General features: G+C 50.8%; 6 protein-coding genes across 6 annotated transcripts; 2 read left to right on the plus strand and 4 right to left on the minus strand.

The window, feature by feature from the left end:
• Positions 1-410: 410 nt before the first annotated feature.
• Positions 411-3,119, minus strand: BBK36DRAFT_1165530 (hypothetical protein; the record flags this gene model as incomplete). The annotated part of the gene is made up of 7 exons (XM_024894791.1): positions 411-454; positions 676-1,243; positions 1,295-1,780; positions 1,835-2,137; positions 2,189-2,405; positions 2,454-2,814; positions 2,894-3,119. The coding sequence occupies 7 exons, from the start codon at positions 3,117-3,119 to the stop codon at positions 411-413; spliced, it is 2,205 nt and encodes a 734-aa protein (XP_024752564.1).
• A 521-nt stretch (positions 3,120-3,640) lies between these two features.
• Positions 3,641-5,215, minus strand: BBK36DRAFT_1111144 (hypothetical protein; the record flags this gene model as incomplete). Its single annotated transcript, XM_024889675.1, has 1 exon — positions 3,641-5,215. One exon carries the CDS (start codon positions 5,213-5,215, stop codon positions 3,641-3,643), a length of 1,575 nt encoding a protein of 524 aa, XP_024752565.1.
• A 2,776-nt stretch (positions 5,216-7,991) lies between these two features.
• BBK36DRAFT_1110238 (hypothetical protein) lies at positions 7,992-10,002 on the plus strand (the record flags this gene model as incomplete). The annotated part of the gene is made up of 3 exons (XM_024889558.1): positions 7,992-8,063; positions 8,154-9,149; positions 9,232-10,002. 3 exons carry the CDS (start codon positions 7,992-7,994, stop codon positions 10,000-10,002), a joined length of 1,839 nt encoding a protein of 612 aa, XP_024752566.1.
• Positions 10,003-10,222: 220 nt separating this feature from the next.
• BBK36DRAFT_1186527 (FAD/NAD(P)-binding domain-containing protein) lies at positions 10,223-11,565 on the minus strand (the record flags this gene model as incomplete). Its single annotated transcript, XM_024896491.1, has 3 exons — positions 10,223-10,368; positions 10,441-11,256; positions 11,319-11,565. The coding sequence occupies 3 exons, from the start codon at positions 11,563-11,565 to the stop codon at positions 10,223-10,225; spliced, it is 1,209 nt and encodes a 402-aa protein (XP_024752567.1).
• Positions 11,566-12,590: 1,025 nt separating this feature from the next.
• On the minus strand, positions 12,591-13,412 carry BBK36DRAFT_1110747 (NAD(P)-binding protein; the record flags this gene model as incomplete). Its single annotated transcript, XM_024889622.1, has 1 exon — positions 12,591-13,412. One exon carries the CDS (start codon positions 13,410-13,412, stop codon positions 12,591-12,593), a length of 822 nt encoding a protein of 273 aa, XP_024752568.1.
• Positions 13,413-14,082: 670 nt separating this feature from the next.
• On the plus strand, positions 14,083-17,064 carry BBK36DRAFT_1111395 (fungal-specific transcription factor domain-containing protein; the record flags this gene model as incomplete). The annotated part of the gene is made up of 7 exons (XM_024889701.1): positions 14,083-14,387; positions 14,883-15,647; positions 15,703-15,799; positions 15,858-16,111; positions 16,177-16,544; positions 16,599-16,645; positions 16,984-17,064. The coding sequence occupies 7 exons, from the start codon at positions 14,083-14,085 to the stop codon at positions 17,062-17,064; spliced, it is 1,917 nt and encodes a 638-aa protein (XP_024752569.1).
• Positions 17,065-18,630: the final 1,566 nt, after the last annotated feature.

The raw sequence follows: 18,630 nt of genomic DNA on the forward strand, positions 1-18,630 counted from the left end.
CGCTGAAGTGAGGAGGCCGAAGCCCGAAGTCCGACAACAGCATTGTTCGGGTGTTGGTGAAGAGCTCAATCGGCAATGAAGATCTGGTAAACATGTAAATGCAGGACGGTATACGAGATGTCTGAGCTTATAAAGTTGAGATAATTTATGATGTAGCTACTTGAATAAATATCTGTAGCAACGTAGAAGAAATGTACATGGATACGCTTCTAATTTAGGACTTATATTTGCTTTCTATCATGTTCAAACGAGTGAAGATGTCACTCAGTCAGAGTAAGTCTCTCAAAGGCATCATACCTTACATAGTGTACACAGGCTGTCATGACCCGAACTCCTGGCTTAATACAAAATCCAATCCATCGCCACTGATCTCGGGTATATCTGAAGTTGTTTGTGGAAAATTGAGAACCTCATCCATTGTATGCCACGCTGTAACCGGCGCATCGCTCGAATACTGCGACATATCAGCGTCCTTGGGAGGTCTGCAGCTTTCACCATGCTCTGCAGCACTGCTCGCTGCTTCACCGAGAAGCGTATCCAAAGTGCATGGTTGGTTTGTACTGCCAAGGAACTGATCCCCTTTCCCTGTTTGTTCTCCTAGGTTGCTCATCGATAAATGCATTGGATGTCCAATCCCTTCATATCCGTGGAGAGCAATATCTCCAGCTAAGTCACCGCTTATATTTGTAGAGAGCTGAGAGGTCGAAGGTCGTCGCTTTCTCTTGTGAGAGCTGTCAGTAGAGCGGGGCTCTAAATTTCGGGATATAGCACCCAGAGCAGGCCGGAAGGTGTCGTTAATGTCCATCCGGCTCATACACGCCGTCACTCCAGTGAGCAGCGGGACCGACTTCGTCATTCTCAGATTCATTGGCCGCAAGTGTCCCAAGGGTTTATCCAACGGAAGTCGCCCGGGCAACGGAGAGCTCATCTGTGTGTGCTTCGATATTGGACTCCGTGCCATGAGCGGAATAAAGGAAGTAGGACCGCCAAATAGATCCCGGTATTGGTGAAGAGTAGGCAGCTTGATGATGCCCGAGAGGCCGTTTTTCTCAATATCGAGACATGCTTGCTGCAGGAACGCGCTTGTGATCATGTGGATGCGGCTTATGGCTTCCATGACGTTGATTATGAGCTCCAGGTTGGACATGTCTTTGGGATTGATTCCAGAAGAAGGGTCTTGTTTGGCGAGATACACATAGACAGTGGTGGCGCAGTAGAGTGAAAATGCGCATAGGGGGTTGCTCTACACAGTTTGTTAGCCTTGGTCTTCAATGTCGAAAAGGGGGTCTCGTACAAATAAAGATGAGCGATGAGATGTCAGTTTAGCAATGCTGGCAATCTCTTCAGCGGCGTTTTTGAGAAGACCTCGGCACTCTTTTCTCAGCGAATCATCGAGTTCGTATGTCTCAATCTTCTCGAGAGCAACGTGATGCAGGCATATCACGCAAGCATGGAAGTTCAAGTTGATATATGTAGCAAGAGGGTCTCGTATGTTCTCAGGAAGGCGGAAGCTTTCTGGCATGAACAGGAACAGCTTGGACAATTGGTTATCCAGCTGGCGGTGTCTCTGCCAAAAAGCACCATTCATGGCATCTTCGGGTCGGTCAGAAGACTTGAGTAGATGAGCGTGTGACATGATGGACTTTAGCATCTCGTTTAGGACGAGAGAGCCAGTAAAGCCCCTGTAAGGTGCGCCTTTCATCACCTCGTCTAAGAAAGGCGCAGTTTCTTCTTGGCCAGATGCAAAGGCCTCTTCGCTGGCCGGAAGTCGAGTCATTATCTATGCATGTTTAGGTGTGTTATTTTTCCACGAATGTATGAGCGAGAAACTCACCTCTTCCGTCCTGATGATGCTACACCAGCCAGTCGCTATACTTCCCTGAGCATCATTGGAATATGCCATCCAAAAGACTCTCCTGCGCTCTTCCAGTTCGGTCCAGTCGCTCGGAGGACTTAGATTTGAAGAGAAAGTCCCGTCTGGCGTATCTATCCTATCGAGCGCCATCATTTGCACGAGTCGGCAGCTTCGAGCACAGCTCATGGACGCTCTTGTGTAGAGCATAGCTCTGGCTTCATAGGATGCTATCAGGATCCAGGTTTGGGCATGTGCTATCGTGATGAAGTGATCTCCGTTACCCTTGCTGCGCGTTAGCTATGGCCCCGTCATTACTGCCCTGAAGCTTCTCACCTCCAATTCGTCAGTCTCGGCATAATGTCTCGCTCTTTTGTAGAATACATCAGCGCATCGGTCGTATTTAGGATGCCACAAAGCGCCCATTGCCCAGATGGCATACTGCAAACACATTGGTGGCCTGCTCAGTGAATTGCCATAAAAAGCTCGGTAATAGCGACCAGAGTGAATTGCCGGCATGTAATGATATTGCGTAGAGAAGAAGGACGTGTGCCTACTGATGGATGAGAAGTTTGTCGCCATATCGCGTCTGGAAACTCACAAATCTTCTATCACTTCAGGAGGCGGCAGTGCCTCCGACATGCCCAGATCTATGAGTTGATCACTACCAAACGTACTGCCAGCTTGGTCGTCAAGGTCTGCGAATCCGAATAGCGGCTGTGATCCCGCTCGAGCCGTACTCTCATCGACCGCATCTTGGCTAAACAGCGGACCCTCAACGGCGAAGTTGCCGGACAGAGTGTTGAGGTCATGAAAGGCGGCGTCATCTTCGACCGCTATCTCGTTACTTTGTTGGTGCTCGCTACTGGGCTGATCTTCGCTGTCCAGCCCGGCAACAGGGATGTCTCTGCTGACGTCAAGACCCTTTTGGCCAACCTCCTTGAGATATCCTTCAACCTGGGCTATCATGAAGTGTGAGTGTCAGCATCTCAGCAAAACCAGCAGAGGCGTGCCTCTGAGTGACAGAATTCCAAAACATACCGATCCGAGCCTCCAGCTCCTTGACATTGTTTTGCAACAATTTCGGCTTGCGCCGAGCTTCCGGATAAATACACTCGCTGTTGGCTCTGGCGCATCGAGTACAAGACGGTCTCTCATGGTCGCATCTGAGTTTTCGGACTTTACAGGAGATGCAAGAGAGTGGTTTCTTGGGCTTTGATAGTGGCCGTGGAGCGTCCAGCTGCGCTGATGGGTCAGCTGTAGACATGGTCAATCGAGAATATCATTTCCTTTGGCTCAACACTAGCATCGCGACCCTTGCTGAGTTATCCAATTGCTGGATGAATCGTGTTTGAGATGTAAGACTCTTCGACCGACGACAAGCGAAGTTGGAATGGGCGGTTGGTTGATATAGACCCTTTCGAGAGGTATGTAATGCTTCAACTGTGGCATGATGAAGCTCTCGATTTCGGGATTGATGACTACTCGTAGGCTAAACAAGGGTCACGTTCTCAGCTTTAGTGCTCGGCTTACGAAGAGCATGTCCGACGCGGGTACATGAACCCCCAGAATCCTTCTTGATCCTTCGAAGCACATGACTCGTACCTCAGATTCCTTTGCTCTGCAGCGGAACAATGCCTTCACAAACTTACAGTCTTAACACACCGTACACGCGTTTGTGTGTAAGGTAGTTCAATTTTTCTAAGGCTATCTTCTCATCTCTGCGAGCGAAAAAAAAAAAAAAAAAAAAAAAAAAAAAAACAGCTGCTCGAATCATGCAAACTTATCCTATTGAGCAGTAACATCAATCACGCCCACTCCGTCTTCAATCTTAATCTTCGTCCCAAACGGCTGAGAGTACTCGCAGAGCCGCCCGAGAATGTCGTTGGCGACTTCAGCGGTTGGCCTGGTGGGAGTTCCGATCATAGAGCCAGGGCGAGGTGTCCGCCCCAAGTCGGCCGGATAGATACGCACTCGGGACAGCTTTCCATCAAGATAATCCGCTGAAACCAGCAAAGCTTCCTTGTTCTCCGGCAGATCTAGCCATGCCCAGCGGCCCTCATTGTTCTCGCCGTCTCCAATAATAGGACCTTCCAGAGGAGTAGGAGCGCGAAAGGCGGCATCGTCGCGCCAGGACCGGAATTGGGAGTTTTGGAAGACAAAGTTGGAGATACCGTAGAAGATTGGCTTCCCCTTGTATATCTCCACGCCCTTGAGCGTGTGCACACCGTGGGCGAAGAAGAAATCGGCGCCGTGATCGATGACTTGCCGCGCGAACTTGATCTGGAAATCTGCTGGATAGTGGTCGAAGGAGTAGTGCTGGAAGGAGAAGCGGTTCTGATGCCAGTGTATGGTGACGCTGAGGAAATCGGAAAACTGCTTGCCAGAACGGACCTCGCGGAGAATGTCGCGGAGATCTTGAGGCTCCATCTCGTAGCTATATTCTCCAGGCTTTTCGGCCACCTTGAAGTGAACATCAAAGGCGTCCAGCGTCTCGGAGCCGTCGTTGGGGTCGACACCGGCGATAACTTTGAGCTGCTTCATCTGCTCCGCCGTGACGCTGTGGGAAACTCTCAGGCGCAGAGAGTTGTTCTTGTACACTATTTTGCCCTTGGAACCGAAGTGGTGATCGAGGCGCTTCTTGATGCCGGTCACTTCTTCGTCTGCCTCCGCGCTGGCAGTTTGCACTCTGAACTGCCGCCCAAAGACGAGGACAGATCCTTCGGGGTCAGCTTTTGGCATGCCGAGCGGTCTGCTAACCTCGTCTCGGCGGGCAATTATGCTGTCGCGAATTGCTCGCACCTGCTCAAGCTGTTCAGGCGTTACGACCACGGTGTTTCCCGTAGGAATGCCAACCAGCTGAGAGTAGTCTTCGGTTTCCGCATAAGCACCGATGAAGCCTACGATACCCTTGGGCGTAGTCTTGAAGCGGGCAAGTCGGGCTTCGACTGTGTTGTAATCCGTTCCGACGTATTCAATTCCTACGCGGCGGAGTTGTTCGAGGTTCTGTACAAGACCTGGGTCCCCGTTGTCGAAGGTGTGATTGTTTGCCTTTGTGACCATGTCAATACCCATATTCTTCCAGTCGTCTATCACACTCTTGTCTGCCTCCATGTGGGAGACGGGGCCACGGAAAGTGAGGCGATCAACGACGGTGTTCTCGTTGTTGGCAAACGTGATGTCAGCCTTTTGCATGACCTCAACGAGAGCTTGGATGTCCGGGTCGTTTCGATTCGAAAAGGGCATCATCTGGATGAGATCACCCACTGCCGCAGCATTGAAGGGCTGCTTGATACGCATGGCCAGCTCGCTCTCTTTGTCCCGGAAGCTCTCCGGCGGGCGCATCGTGATGGAGATGGGCATTTTGAGGTATGAGGTTTGTCAGAAGCCTGAGAAAAGAAACAGAAGATGATGGGCGGATAAGGGAAATCAACACTGCCAGTTCATGAGGGTATCGCCACGATTATATGCAATTCCCCCTTCCCTCCTCAGCTCCGTCCATACTGCTAAGTGCCATCGTCTCTGGGCAGACTTCGAGTCAATTTGCCGAGATCGGTCCCGAATCCCTCTAGCAGGACCTCAAACGTCTTTATTTCCTCGTCCAAAGTACTCCAAGGCCGTGAAAGATACCACAAAGAGAATAATCGTCGGCGGTGACGGGTCGTTAATGCCACTCAAAAGACGTCGACGACCAGGTCGATAGGCACGGAATACGCCTCCCCTGGACCTTGTGCGGACTGTTACCACTTCCCGTAGCTTAGGGGCTCATAAAAAGGGGGCAAACACGGACTTGAAATGATGCTTTGCATTGAAACCCGCGCTTGGTCGGCAGCTCTACGATGCCGTAGTCGAGGGAAGATTCCTGATTACGGTAACTGGCGAAGCTCTAATGCAAGTGTCGCGATAATTCCCGCTTTCGGCAACTTGTCCAACCGACCATCTCCGCCACGAGGTTTGAGGCGATTCTCTAGTCGTACTGTAATCTCTTGCTCTTTGGACGTGATCGGCGGACCATTTTCTATGGGCATTGAGGGAGGGTTTACCAGGCCTGCGAAGCGTTGATGTGCGCAGTGCCCCGCGATGATGTATGGATGCCGAAACAGCGCTCCTTTGCCTCTGACCAGGGCTGACCTCCAGACTCAGGTATTGTGGATAATTTCTGAAGTTCGAGACATTAGCCTAGAATATCATCTGTTTACCAACTATTCTATTCATCATCGCCAAGTAATGACATCGCGAGTCTTTGACTTATAAGGACATGGAAGTGCAGAAGCAGCCCCATTGTCGGAAGAGAAGAAGACGATGCGGCAAGTCTTGTCGAAATCGATGGACCCCAAATCACCATGATAGCGCTGAAGAACCTTTGTATCGTATATGTAAAGCATCTAGTTTCGCTTCTTGTGAGATGTTTCTCAGTAGTCCACCGATATGTTTTTGAAGGCACCTCAGGGTTGTTTGGATATGTATTTCTGCACCGCAGCACAGTGTTTGTCCAACTTCGACAGCTTCAGGATAGATCAACTCGAGACATACTCTGTCTGCCAAATTGCAGATTCCGCTTTGGGCTATATTACGTGGTTGTGGCTATTTATAAAGCTGCGCGCTCGATCTGACTGATGTCTTGATAAGTGCCATTCTTTACTGGGGCCAATGTGGCTATTCTCGTGATAAAAACCCGGCATCTCTCCTCCCTCGCCTTCAATGAGAATCCTGTCTTACCACGGCCGCCTGACCTACATAGGCCCTTTGTGCCGTTTTGAGGGTATCGATGGAAGGCCTGTCGTACGCTGGCGTACCGTTTCGATGAGAAACCAGGTTGTTCCAAAGGACGCCGAGGCAGCTATAACCGCGGAACTAGAACTACCGTCATGGCATATGAGCTCTCTCCTGGGTTCGCACTTTCTGTTACCAGCACCGAATAACCGCTCAAGTTAGGGCACTTCGTGCTATTGTGAGCGTCAGGCTTGTACACTGTGACTGTTCAACAGCATATCATTTGCTCCATTTCTAAATGTAAGACATAGCCAAAGTCAATGAGATAGTTCTTCATAAGCGCCATTGGAGTTATTCTCAGCTAGTAATCCCAAGCTTTCTTGATATTTGGCCTCACGAGAAGCCATGTAATACCTAAGCTTGATGGTGATGTTGTATTGTCTCATTTGAGGGCCTCCAGGCTTCATGGATGTCTATTAGAAGGGCATCTTACGTCTCGATACGCGCAAATTCCTTCCGCTTGTAGTGAAGATCTTGACAGATCTCACAGATTATTCGAGGCAAGACGAGTCTCTCCACTTATACTTCGGATTCTCTCAAGGGGGTAGTATTGTCATCTCAAGTTCCTCTGCCGAGCAGGATGGGCCTTAGCGACCGCTTTTCTCCGAGATATGCGGTCTCTCTCCACAAGGCCAGGATATTCCTGTAAAGTACTCGTAGGCAGCCAACCCATCATTGTCAAACCAGCACGTCCACATATGTCCTGATCTCACAGGGAAACACCATGGAATCTATCCCCCAAGTTGTAGGCCCTGCAGCCATTCTCTAAGCTTAGGCCTCATCTTCGCTGTAACCATCTGATACCGCATACCGAAAAGTGTTCGGGCTCTTGCGGGGGGCAGTGGCTAGCTTTAACGCTACCTCAAACGACGGTTGACCAGCCGAGCCATGTGTCTGTCATATGCTAGCCTGAGCCCGCCAAATACGGAGGCGGAGCAGCCTACTATTTGTGGCAAGCATTCTGGGCAGAGACGGTCCCAAGAGGCGTCATCACTGTGGCTTTCGCTAGTTGTGTGAACATTTTATTCCCCACCATGCTCACCAGCACCATGCTCATCCTGACAGCGTGCTCTTCGTCTCGCTCGTTGCTCTTTCTTTACCTTGTATGATCTTAAGCTCTTCGAAGAGACTTTCGGTGTCCTACTTTATCTGCAAAGAGCTCTTGAGATGCGTTACTGACGAGCAAGTCTGTGACCTATTACCTCGGCTAATACCTCCTTTGTGGATGACGACTATTACGGCGAGTCCCTGGAATTTCTGATTCTTAAACAGCCCGAGGAAAAGAGAAGCAGAAATAACAGCGGAGTCTGGTAAATACATTGATCAAACTGAACTATAGCGGCGTTGTCAACACAGCCGAGTCACAATGTCTACGATCATCGTTCGAAGACAGCCGCGCAGCAAGGGATGTGAGCAGTGTATTGCACGCCGTGTCAAGGTGAGAATGACGCATTCCGCCACCTCTTGCGCTTACATTGGGCAAAACACAACCTGGGGCAATATCACGGTTCTGACACGATTGACGCAGTGTGATGAGAGGCCCGGATGCTGTAAGAAGTGTTCTCGCTTCGGCCTGTCTTGCTCGGGAGCGATTCGCGGCGCAGTCTTTCTCGATATGACGGAAAAGGTATCTTGCAGCACGATGAGGCCAAGGAAACAGAGGAAGAAGAAGGCGGTCGCTACGAAAGAGGAGACGGAAGAGCGGACAAAGGAGCCTCCTCTTGCAGACGACGCTCCAGAGCAACAAGGCACTGTTGAGGAGAGCACGTCTTTGGCGAAATGTTCTCTCACATCTTCAACGCCCCCGACTAACAGTACAGAGAATAATGAGGGCGCATCATTATACACAGATCTTCTGAGAATTGAAGAAGATGGCGAGAGTAGCTATCATGGCGCCTTGTCTATACCAAACTCTCGGCCAAACCCCTACCTTAGCGACGAAGAATGCTTCGGCATGAAAACGTCCAACTACTATAATATATCCATCCCTCCACAAATTGACGATTCAGCGTACAACGAATACTGTTTTGTCGGCAACTTTGCTCAGCTCATCGTCAGCTCTCGCCGAAGCTATTCCACCAACAGGCCCAAGTCATGGATCCTCGAGCTCCCCCATCTAGCGGCGAAAAACGCACTGCCGTCTTCTCTCAGATACGCAATGCACGCAGCGGCACTACTATACCACGCCGTAACAAATCACGACATCAGGGCCAAAGTCGCCGCCGTAAAATGGTATTTGGCTGGGATACAGAGCTATCGTACGACGATACTGGGACCTGACCCCAAAACAGTGATGGTCGCATCTGTCCCAGAGACTGTAGGTTCGGAAGGGTTAAGCATGTCGGAAATTGCAGAGATTTGTGTTCCGATCATGTTTTCTTTCTACGAGGCTCTACAGGGCGCGAATTCGGATGCAGAGCTACTTCACCACGCGGCAGCCACTGAGATGCTGGAGAGACGAGGTCCAGAGAAGTGCGTCTGCGGCCTCGCTCATAGCGTGATGCGCTCACTGAGAGTCAGAGAGGTGAGAAACTTCATGTTAGACCCTTAAACTAATGTGGTCTTCAGAGTTGTGTCTTTCTGTGGCTAAGCAAGTCTCATCTCAGGCGTTTTACTCCATCATGCAGAACCGATCTGCCAACTTTAGCTCCCCCGATTGGCTCTCCATTCCTTTCCAGCAGAAGCACAAGATCTGCTACGACCGACTCATCGACATCCTCCTCTCTTTCACCAAAGTGCTTCGCCTTCCGTACTTGGATCAGAAAGGTGCGACTCTCAGGTCCTCCGTAAACCGCGTCCACGACCTTTCTACTACCCGCAAAGCCGATATCGAGGGGAAGACAATGGCTCTATTGGCGCAACTGCAGGATTGGTGGCTGCTGTTTAGACAAGAGCACTGCGAGATTATTGCGCTGAGCCCTGAATGCTCTCTCACCCCTGAAAGTGCCTACCTGAACGTCGCCTCTCCCATCTCGGTGCTCACGAATCCACTGTCCAGCTCGTGGATGGTTGCAAACAACGAGACCCTCACCGCAAGCATGCTCTCCCTATACAGCGCCTCCCACATGATCCTTCACACGATCCTCCTCATTATCTCGCTCTCCAAAGCTCCGTATTCCATCGCTTCCGACGGCCAAACGGAGGTTGATGCTCACCAAGCCGCGATTTCGGCATACGCAACGGGCGTCTTCAATGCCTCAATGTATCTTAACATGATCAACCCTTTCTGCGGCGATGCCGTTCGGACGCACTTTTCCATGGCCATTGTTTCTCAATTTGCTTTGGAGGATACGCAGCGAGATGAAGCTCGGCGAATGCTCGATCAGTGGAAGGCACATGATCTACAACCTCCCGGCTGCTCTAGGACTGCGAAATGAGATGCTCTTGTGCTCTGAGGTTCTACATGCGATCCATTTTACCAGATGTAGTGTAATTAGCTTACAACCAGATTGGAGCTGCTCAGCACGGTAAGTAGGGGAAATTCACGGATACCACGCAGTTCCAACTATAAGTGTTTAAGCTCTATATATGCTTAATGACCATGTATAGCAATGATCATGGAAGATATAAAACGCCCACCTTTCTCGTCTTCAGTACTCATTGATCAAATTCTCCTGCGTAGAGGACTTCGCCTGGCACATTCATGCGAGACCATAAAGTCCGCATGTAATCTTCCAACCCTCTCTTCGTCTTGGTAGACTGGACTGATAGCTCAGCCTCCGCATTTTCGGTTTCCAGTTCAACTAAACAGCATCAAGTAAGCTTCTGCAATGGGGCCCAACGCTCGATAGGGTAGTCCAAACCGTGCAGCATACCTTGAATGTAGACGGCAGTCTTCTTCCCGCTATACATGGCATGCGGAATGTTGGTAGTGTTATCCGAATTCGCATCTCCAATGGCAAATAACCCCGGAATATTCGTGACCAAGCCATGCGATGGATCAACAGCGAGCTTCCCTCCATATAGAGCAACCCCAGTCTCCTCTCCTAAATTTGACTTCTGCGCAGTCTCGAAATTGGTCAGGATAGCCGCCCGAAGCACCGGCGGGCCAGTCTCAAAGTTGAGCTGAAAGAGATCGTGTTCGGGGACAGACGGGAGGCTGGGGTCTTCATCTCCAGTGGTACCATTCTTGAGCCTCTCAATAGATGTTAGGATTCGGTTGTCAATTGTTATGCTATGCAGCTTCAGGTACTGCTCCCACTGGGGAAAGTCCTCCTCCGTGGCGGTACGTTGATCAGGTGTGTCCGTGCCGTTGACGAACAGGATGATATCCTGGTTCAAAGTGATAATTTCGCGGACCGCACCAGGTCCCTTTTCCAGAGGCCCCAAGATCCCCAGCGGCTGGTCGGCGTGCTCATGGCCGTCACACCAGGGGCACCAGTATATGCCTTTGGCCCAATTCTCACGGAGTCCTGGCGTGGAAGGAATTAAATCACGTAATCCTGTTGCAAGGATAATCTTTCGAGCGGTCAAGGTGAGATTACGGTCCTCTGGATAGCTGGCGGAGACTGTAAAGTAGGAATTATCCGACTCTGGTTGGATCTTGGTAACCGTGCCATTTACCAAGCTCACGGTATCATAATCTCGAATCTGGTTGCGCGCTATCCAGCGAAAGTATGCCGGCGTGACTCCTGTCCGGTGTTGAGCAACTATTTGCATACAGCTGAGCTTCTTGTTGAGGAGGACGACCTACCGTCATACCCAATCACGTCGTGCAAATGCCGGGTGGCAGCATTTCGATAGTCTCCGGAGTCAATCAACAAGACATTTCGACGAACTCGGGCCAAAGCACTGGCTGCACTGAGGCCTGCAGGACCCCCTCCGACGATGATGACATCGTAATCAGTTTGAACTGCGGGCTTGAGGATATGGTTTCTGTAAGCAGCCTGACAAAGGCCACCAAGAGCCGGCAAAAGGGCGAAGACGCTGAAGATTCTCATTTGCAAGTAAAATTCCAAGCAAGCAGTACGATGCGTGTTTCAAAATGGCCTTGGATGGGATCCATGGCGGCAACGCCAGCTTCTTATTCTTGTATTAAGCTTTGCCCTCCGCCAAACCAACCGCAAACGTCAAGTGGAAGGTGGGTAGTCATCTGTCAGACGTCACCAAAATGTACATGTGCTCGTGCAGTGAATTACGATCCAGAGAAATGAAACAAATACCGATAACTGACTCACTTCGTGCGCAGAGGAAATGTAGAATTATTGTGTGATTTTGTTCCCTTATGAGACAATGTTCTGATGGCGATCAAGGCAGCAAATCAGATGAGCAGCCTGGCAACTGACCAAGGAAGACGAGTACACAGAGCAAATGCTACCCAAAAATACTACCAACTTACGCATGGCTTGTTGGCATTGGTTAGTCGCAAACTCTATGACCAAACGAGATGCGGAACAACATGTGATTTTTATTCACGAATCGCGAGTAGTGACCATATAGGCAATTGAGAGTGTTCCAGGTCAACGATTCCTGGTATTGCCATCTCACGCTTTTATCGCTTCAACTATTGTCGTCATGCTGTCTACCTATCTATATCTTGGGAAAGTTGCTTTCCATGTAGTAACCATATGAGATATCGAGGCGATGTTTGTCCTCATTGCCATTTCGCCAGTTTCCTAAAGATACTGTTTCTGATTCTATTGGAGCTCGGATCGCAAAAGCACAGTTTATTCACGTGCAGATGTAAGTCGCTGATAAACCTGCAATTCTAAGCTACACGATAGCAAGAATGGATTCTATTAAACCCTAAAGGGGGAAATCTCTGATATTTGAGATAGCTACTGCTACTAGAGCTACTGAAGCTATCTAGAAAAAAGGAAATAAACAAACAGCCTTGGGCCTGGTGTTATTGTATGGGCCAGTGACTTGATCTTAGGTCACGTGCCCCCTGGGGCACGTCTGACAGATTCTACGTGCTCTCTATACTCGCTAGTCAAGTCAACCGTCTTATGTCCATTCACTCAGCTTAAATCTTTAGAAGAGTCGCATCCCTCCACTTCTCATCCGACGCCGCAAGCTCAGCCGAAGCCTGCTTTGCCAGATCGACCGTCTCAGGGCCCAGCAGCAGCTTCAGCGGCGGATCGTCCACCTTGGATATCTTGACAATCACATCTGCCACCTTCTTTGGATCCGAGCGAAACTCGCTGTACTTCTCTCGGATCTTCTGGAACTCTCCCACTGTCTGCTGATACGGGTCGCTTATGAAAATTTCCTCTCCTATAAACCCAGCCCAGTCCGTCTTCATGCCGCCGGGCTCCAGCACGGTGAGCTTGATGCCGAACGGCGCCAGCTCCTTGGCCACGACGCCGGTGAAGCCTCCGACGGCCCATTTCGCAGCTTGATACGCCGATAATCCAGGAGTGGCCAACCTGCCGCCCACGGAAGAGACCTGCAGGATGCGGCCAGACTGCTGCTTCCGCAGGATCGGGGTCACGGCCTTGGTCACGTAGACGGTGCCTAGAAAATTGGTGTCAATCTGCTCCTGAAAGAGCTCGACGGACGTGTCTTCGAGCGCTCGAGGGATGGCGTAGCCGGCGTTGTTGACGACGACGTCAATGCGGCCGAATTTGTCCACGGCAGCCTTGACGGCGCTCTCGACCTGGTCGTTCTTGGAGACATCGAGGGCCAGTGGCAGGATGCGATCAGGGCCGTATTTTTCGAGTAGGTGGTCGACTGTGGAAGGTTTGCGGGCGGTAGCGACGACATTGTCGCCGTCCGCGAGGGCAGCTTCGACGATGGCGAGGCCGAGGCCTTTGGAAGAGCCGGTGACGAACCAGATGCGAGCCATAGCTGTGTTGAGACTGTCGTCAAGAGAACAGATGCACGTATATTTTTGTAGGTTGAAGCGGCTTGACATGAGAATGGCGATATTCTCAACTTTCAACAGCATCCTCTTGATCCTTTATAGACCTCTCCATCCGCATAATCGCCCATCTCGAGCTCAAGTCCCCTCAAGACTTCTCCGCCCATCCACCTTAACTCCGTGCACGAGGCATCACCCTCGAGCTGTGACATGCCAACTGCCTTCACCCTCTCGACTCTCCGCGCCGCTCAGAAAAGTCGCCGGATGTCTATAAGCCGGCAGATTCGAGCCGTTGAGGATCCAGTTCTGTTAAACCCGGAGCGGGAGGGCGGCCGCTCCAGCGTTTACAATATGACCCTTGAAAGATTTCTCTTTCGTTACTTCAGAGGCCATGTCAGCCAATCAGAGGTGGTTCTTAGCAGGATGCGATACCTTCCAGTACTTGCAAGCCCACAGTGTGGAGTAGTGTTTACTATAGCAAACAGGGATAAAAGTAAACTAAGCAAGGGAACGCATAAGTACTAGGAATGTATAGAAAATCAATCTTTATATAAATGCATTTTTCTTTATAAATAAGAGATAATATTTACTCTAGAAATAATTATCTAGATATAGATATATATAGAGAATCTAACGAGATATCTTTTATCTGCTTATGTATTTCTCTCTTTTTGCTGCACTATGTGGGACTTTAGGTAGTGAGTGTGTAAACTTTCAAGGGTCGTATTGTAGACTCCAGAGCGAGCTCAGCCGCTTTCCTGTCCCTTATTCTCAGAGCATTTCTCGAAACTTTTCAATTTCACCTTTTCATGTACTCCGTAATGTCATCTCCATTATCTACGTGCGAATACATACAGAAGCACAGAGGGTAGAAAACCAACCCGCACCGAAAACAATCCCTCTTCCATCACCGTTGAGCCGCTTCCGTCATCCCAAGCCGCCGCCGATGTTCCAAGTGCTGTGAGTGGACCAGGGACGTTTCCGTGTATCGGTTTGCGCACCCGCTCCGGATCTCGTCTACGGCGCAGAACTATGGATCATCACCGTCAACCACAATCGCTTCTCTTGTACCGACTGACAGGGATTTGCTTCTAGATTTAGGCCTTCCGATGATAGCGGCATGAGCGGGATATCATCATCTTCATCCAGCCAAAAAGCGGCGCGCGCCTGCGCAGCGTGCCAAAAGTATAAGCGGCGGTGCGACAAGATCTTGCCCAGCTGCTCTCTATGCACCAGGTACCATATACGCACCCCTTTTCTAGCATGTTCTGCTTAATCAATGTAGACTATTCAGTCTACAATCTGGAACGCTTCCTGGCAATCCCTCGGCTCCTACATCTCGCCTCATATGTCTTCGAAGCGGCCGCCTCGCCGTGTCTGCCCCGATCCCCATTTCCCTTCTCGTCCAAGTCCTCCCCTCTCATTGGCCTGACTCGCTCAACTTACAACCCACAGGTTACGCAGACCATGCGACTACACCAATCGGCAGTCCGAGAACGAGCTCAAGACGCGGATCCAAGAGCTCGAGTCTCTCGTTGCCAACCACGTCAGCACTCTCTCCCCGCAACCTCAGTCCATCTCGGCGTCGTCCACTCAGGGCACCGGCAGTCTATCATGCGCATTCTATCCTGCCGCCCTCCGCTTCCAGAAGCTCTTCCTGGATACGGACATTCAGACCCGCCCCGATGCTCCGCCGCCGCCCTCGAGTGATATGATCCCGGGCACCGTTCTGCTTCACCTGGGCGACCAGGCGCAGAGCGCCATCATCATGGCACAATACTTCCAGACCATCCACAAGTGGATGCCCATCATCAGCCGAGTGCGACTATCCTCTCTTGCTGACGCAGAGCTTGGTGGCCGTATGAGGGCGGACTTCGCCTTGCTGCTCCTCGCCATGAAGCTCATCCAGCACGTACCAGGCAGCTCATCCAACGCTGTGCGAGATGGGCTATACATCTGCGCCAAGGAGTTTGCAGCTTCCCTGGAGATTGCGGGCGTTTATACGCTGCTCAAGCTGCAGGCGAACCTGCTCATCGCGGTGTATGAGATGGGACATGGCATATTTCCCGCCGCGTATATCTCCATGGGATGCTGCGTGACACAGGCCATGGTTCTTGGCATTCACCATCGAGAAGCTCCTCAGGTTCTGGAACAGCCGCGGACTTGGATAGACTGGGAAGAGAGACAGCGCGTCTGGTGGCTGGTTGTCATACTCGAAAGGTATCTCCTCTCTTACGAACAATTTCATAAAATGAAACGCTCATCACTTACATAGATACATCACCTCTGTTGGCGACAATCGGCCTCTTCTATCTGCCGACCCCAAGACCACATCTCATCTTCCCGTCAACGATGACGCCTGGGACTCTGGAGTAGGTCACCATCACCCACATCATGAGACCACATATAGGAAGCTCACACATTCCACAGCAAGCTATGTATCCTGAGCGTCTCATCCTATCCTCCTCCAAACACTTATCCGCAAGCCCTTTCGCCCGCCTAGCTCAGGCCTCCCATCTGCAAGGCGAAGTCATCAAGCACTGCAACGACGATACGCAGAGCCTAGCACACGTGCAGAACGACGTCGAGGTCCTCAGTCAGGTCATATGGTCCTTTTTAGAGGTCATCAGCAAAGACAGATCGAGCATGATGCACTTTTACAGCGCCGTTGGCGTGTGTCTCAGGTAAGGCTCCCAATACCGGCGCACAGGTCATTGTCTCGAGTTTGAGAACTAAGCACGTTATTCAGCGCCCTGATGAAGCTTTGTGATCATCACTCTTGCGACTCATTCGCCATATACAACGACAGAGCCCTCGACGTAACCGAAATGGCCCTCGCCCGCGAGATTGCCCTCCGCTGTCAAGCCATCATGAAGGACTGCATCGCCAAGGCAATGTCCTTTGTGGAAGTCCTCGGCGAAATGGTGCAGGACCAGGAGTCCATCGAGAATCTCGCCAGCCTGTCGCCCTGGTTCGTGGACAGCATCTACCAGTGCCTGGCGAATCTCGTCTATCTCACGGCTACGTCGGTTTCTGTGGATGCATCGGGGTACACTGCGCAGGTGTCGCTGTGTCTGGAGCTACTACGGAAGGCGAATCGTAGATGGAATGTTGCGGGTGAGTACATAGCAATAGCTGGTCATGCGATGGTGACGACGTACTGACGGCGAGCAGGAGCATATCTCGAGGCCATCGACTTGGTAGAACAAGAACTCAAAGTCAGTCAATATTAGTCACGGCTGGCAGTTGGAAAGGCCAAGGCGTTCTTTCAACACGGTTTCTTGGGACTTCTTGAGATCATGCTTGCAGCTTTGCCAATGTATATCAATTTATATTTGGTCATATGCGCTGGTGTTTTCCGGTCTTGACTTGTACTTCCTCAGATAGGTGTCGTTTTTCAGCTTCCGCGTGGCCTCAAGAGATCGCAAACCCTGTGTGCCGCAAAACTAAACCCCGGGTTTCTCTCTGATGGACTGACCAGCACAAGAGGTCAATGAATAGCTTCATTAGGCGATTATACAGCAGTTGAGTCGCTCTGTATAAGCACCTGTCGCAGCGCAATCCATCATTCTTCAGCCAACCCTATACTCCCTCACCGTCACATCGAGCATCCCTGAGTACACTCATATGGAGTTAATCGCAGTGACTGGACATGACGACAGACGTGTTTGTAGATGGCCTACCAAATTACCCTAATGGACGAGATGTGAACTCATGTCGGAGGGCAACTACCATGTCCACGCAGCACCTCGTCCACATGAACCGTATGCACGTGCGATCAGACAGCAACACATGAGAAGACGAAAAACACTCATCCACGCCCAGACCGCAACTGACCTTGCCCACGTTCCCTTCACGATCCAACAACCTCAGCATGTAGGCAGCAGAATAATCATCGCAGGGGCCGTCTCACACCCCGGTCCAACAACAAAGCATCTCTGTCAACATGACGATATCCATATTCCATGTCAACCACATCCACTCCCAAGAGACAACATCACAACCGTCTCTGTCACCCAAATCAAGCATCAAAGTAAACACTCGAGATTCTCACAGGGTACAACATGCCCATCCAAAGCAGCGCAGAGGGCATCTTGATTTGAACAACAAATCCATCGTCATCGTCTACCGAGCCTCGCTTCGCATTGACAACAAAACAAGCTTACCTCCCCAGCTTCAACTCGGGCATCAACCACGACATGAAGTCATCACTTCTTATGCCGTCCAAAGAGCACGGAGTCCACCTGCCAGAAACAACATATCGCCGAGAAGCTCCATACCTCTTCTGAAGGCCAACTGTTGTTGTGTAGGCAAGCTCTCCCGTTCTTATCAATCCACCCATCTGCTTACTGGCACCAACGGCCTTTCTCGGTGTGGGCCACAGCACCACAAATCCTGTGACAGGCCAGGGGGTCGACCAAGGCACGAAGTCCATAAAACCTCATGAGGATTGTCAGGAACAGGGAAAACCGCAACGGCATAGTCTGCGCTAAACACGACAAAACACCATCTAAACCCGGGCTCCGTCGACGTCGGGGTGGCGGTATCGTGAGATATGAGCCTTTTTTCCCTCTTCACCTCCCCGTCCCATCACCTCTCTAGCCTAGCGCTTCACCACTAGGTAGGCATCTCGTCCCGCCTCGTCGACAACTCAACATTTCCGCATCACGGGAAGAAGCGAGTCACGACAAATCCGGATTTCAGCATCGCGATGTCCATCGAGATCAGGAGCCGTATTTCCTGTCATGCGTTGAAACATGCAGGCACGTGCAATCTCCTCTGCCGGAAATCTTCAGTCAATGAGACATACATTCGTCATCAGGAACCACCAACTGCCGGAAAACCCACACTATCAGATCGGACTCCGTTGCAAGCACGGGCAATCAGCAGTAAATTTCTGCAACGGCCGGCAACGCGGCTGACACACAGACAAGGGATAAGGGAAAAAAGGCCAAGAAAAAGCATTGACTCTTCTAGAATGAGCCTTGTCCTGAATGCATCTTCATTGGTCAATCGCAAGGCTGCCCAGATGAATTAAGCCGCCCATCCGCAGCCTTTTTACCCGAAGAGTTTTGCCACGATCTTCTCCGTGTGGCCGTGCTTAACAAGGTGCCACTCTTCCAACGTTAGTACCGAGCTGTCGGGAGGGCCTGGCGCTAAGCATAAGTGCGACAAGAAGAAGAAAAGAGTAAACAAATTTTCA

Source organism: Trichoderma citrinoviride (assembly GCF_003025115.1).
Source record: "Trichoderma citrinoviride strain TUCIM 6016 unplaced genomic scaffold BBK36scaffold_2, whole genome shotgun sequence".
NCBI lineage: Eukaryota > Fungi > Ascomycota > Sordariomycetes > Hypocreales > Hypocreaceae > Trichoderma > Trichoderma citrinoviride.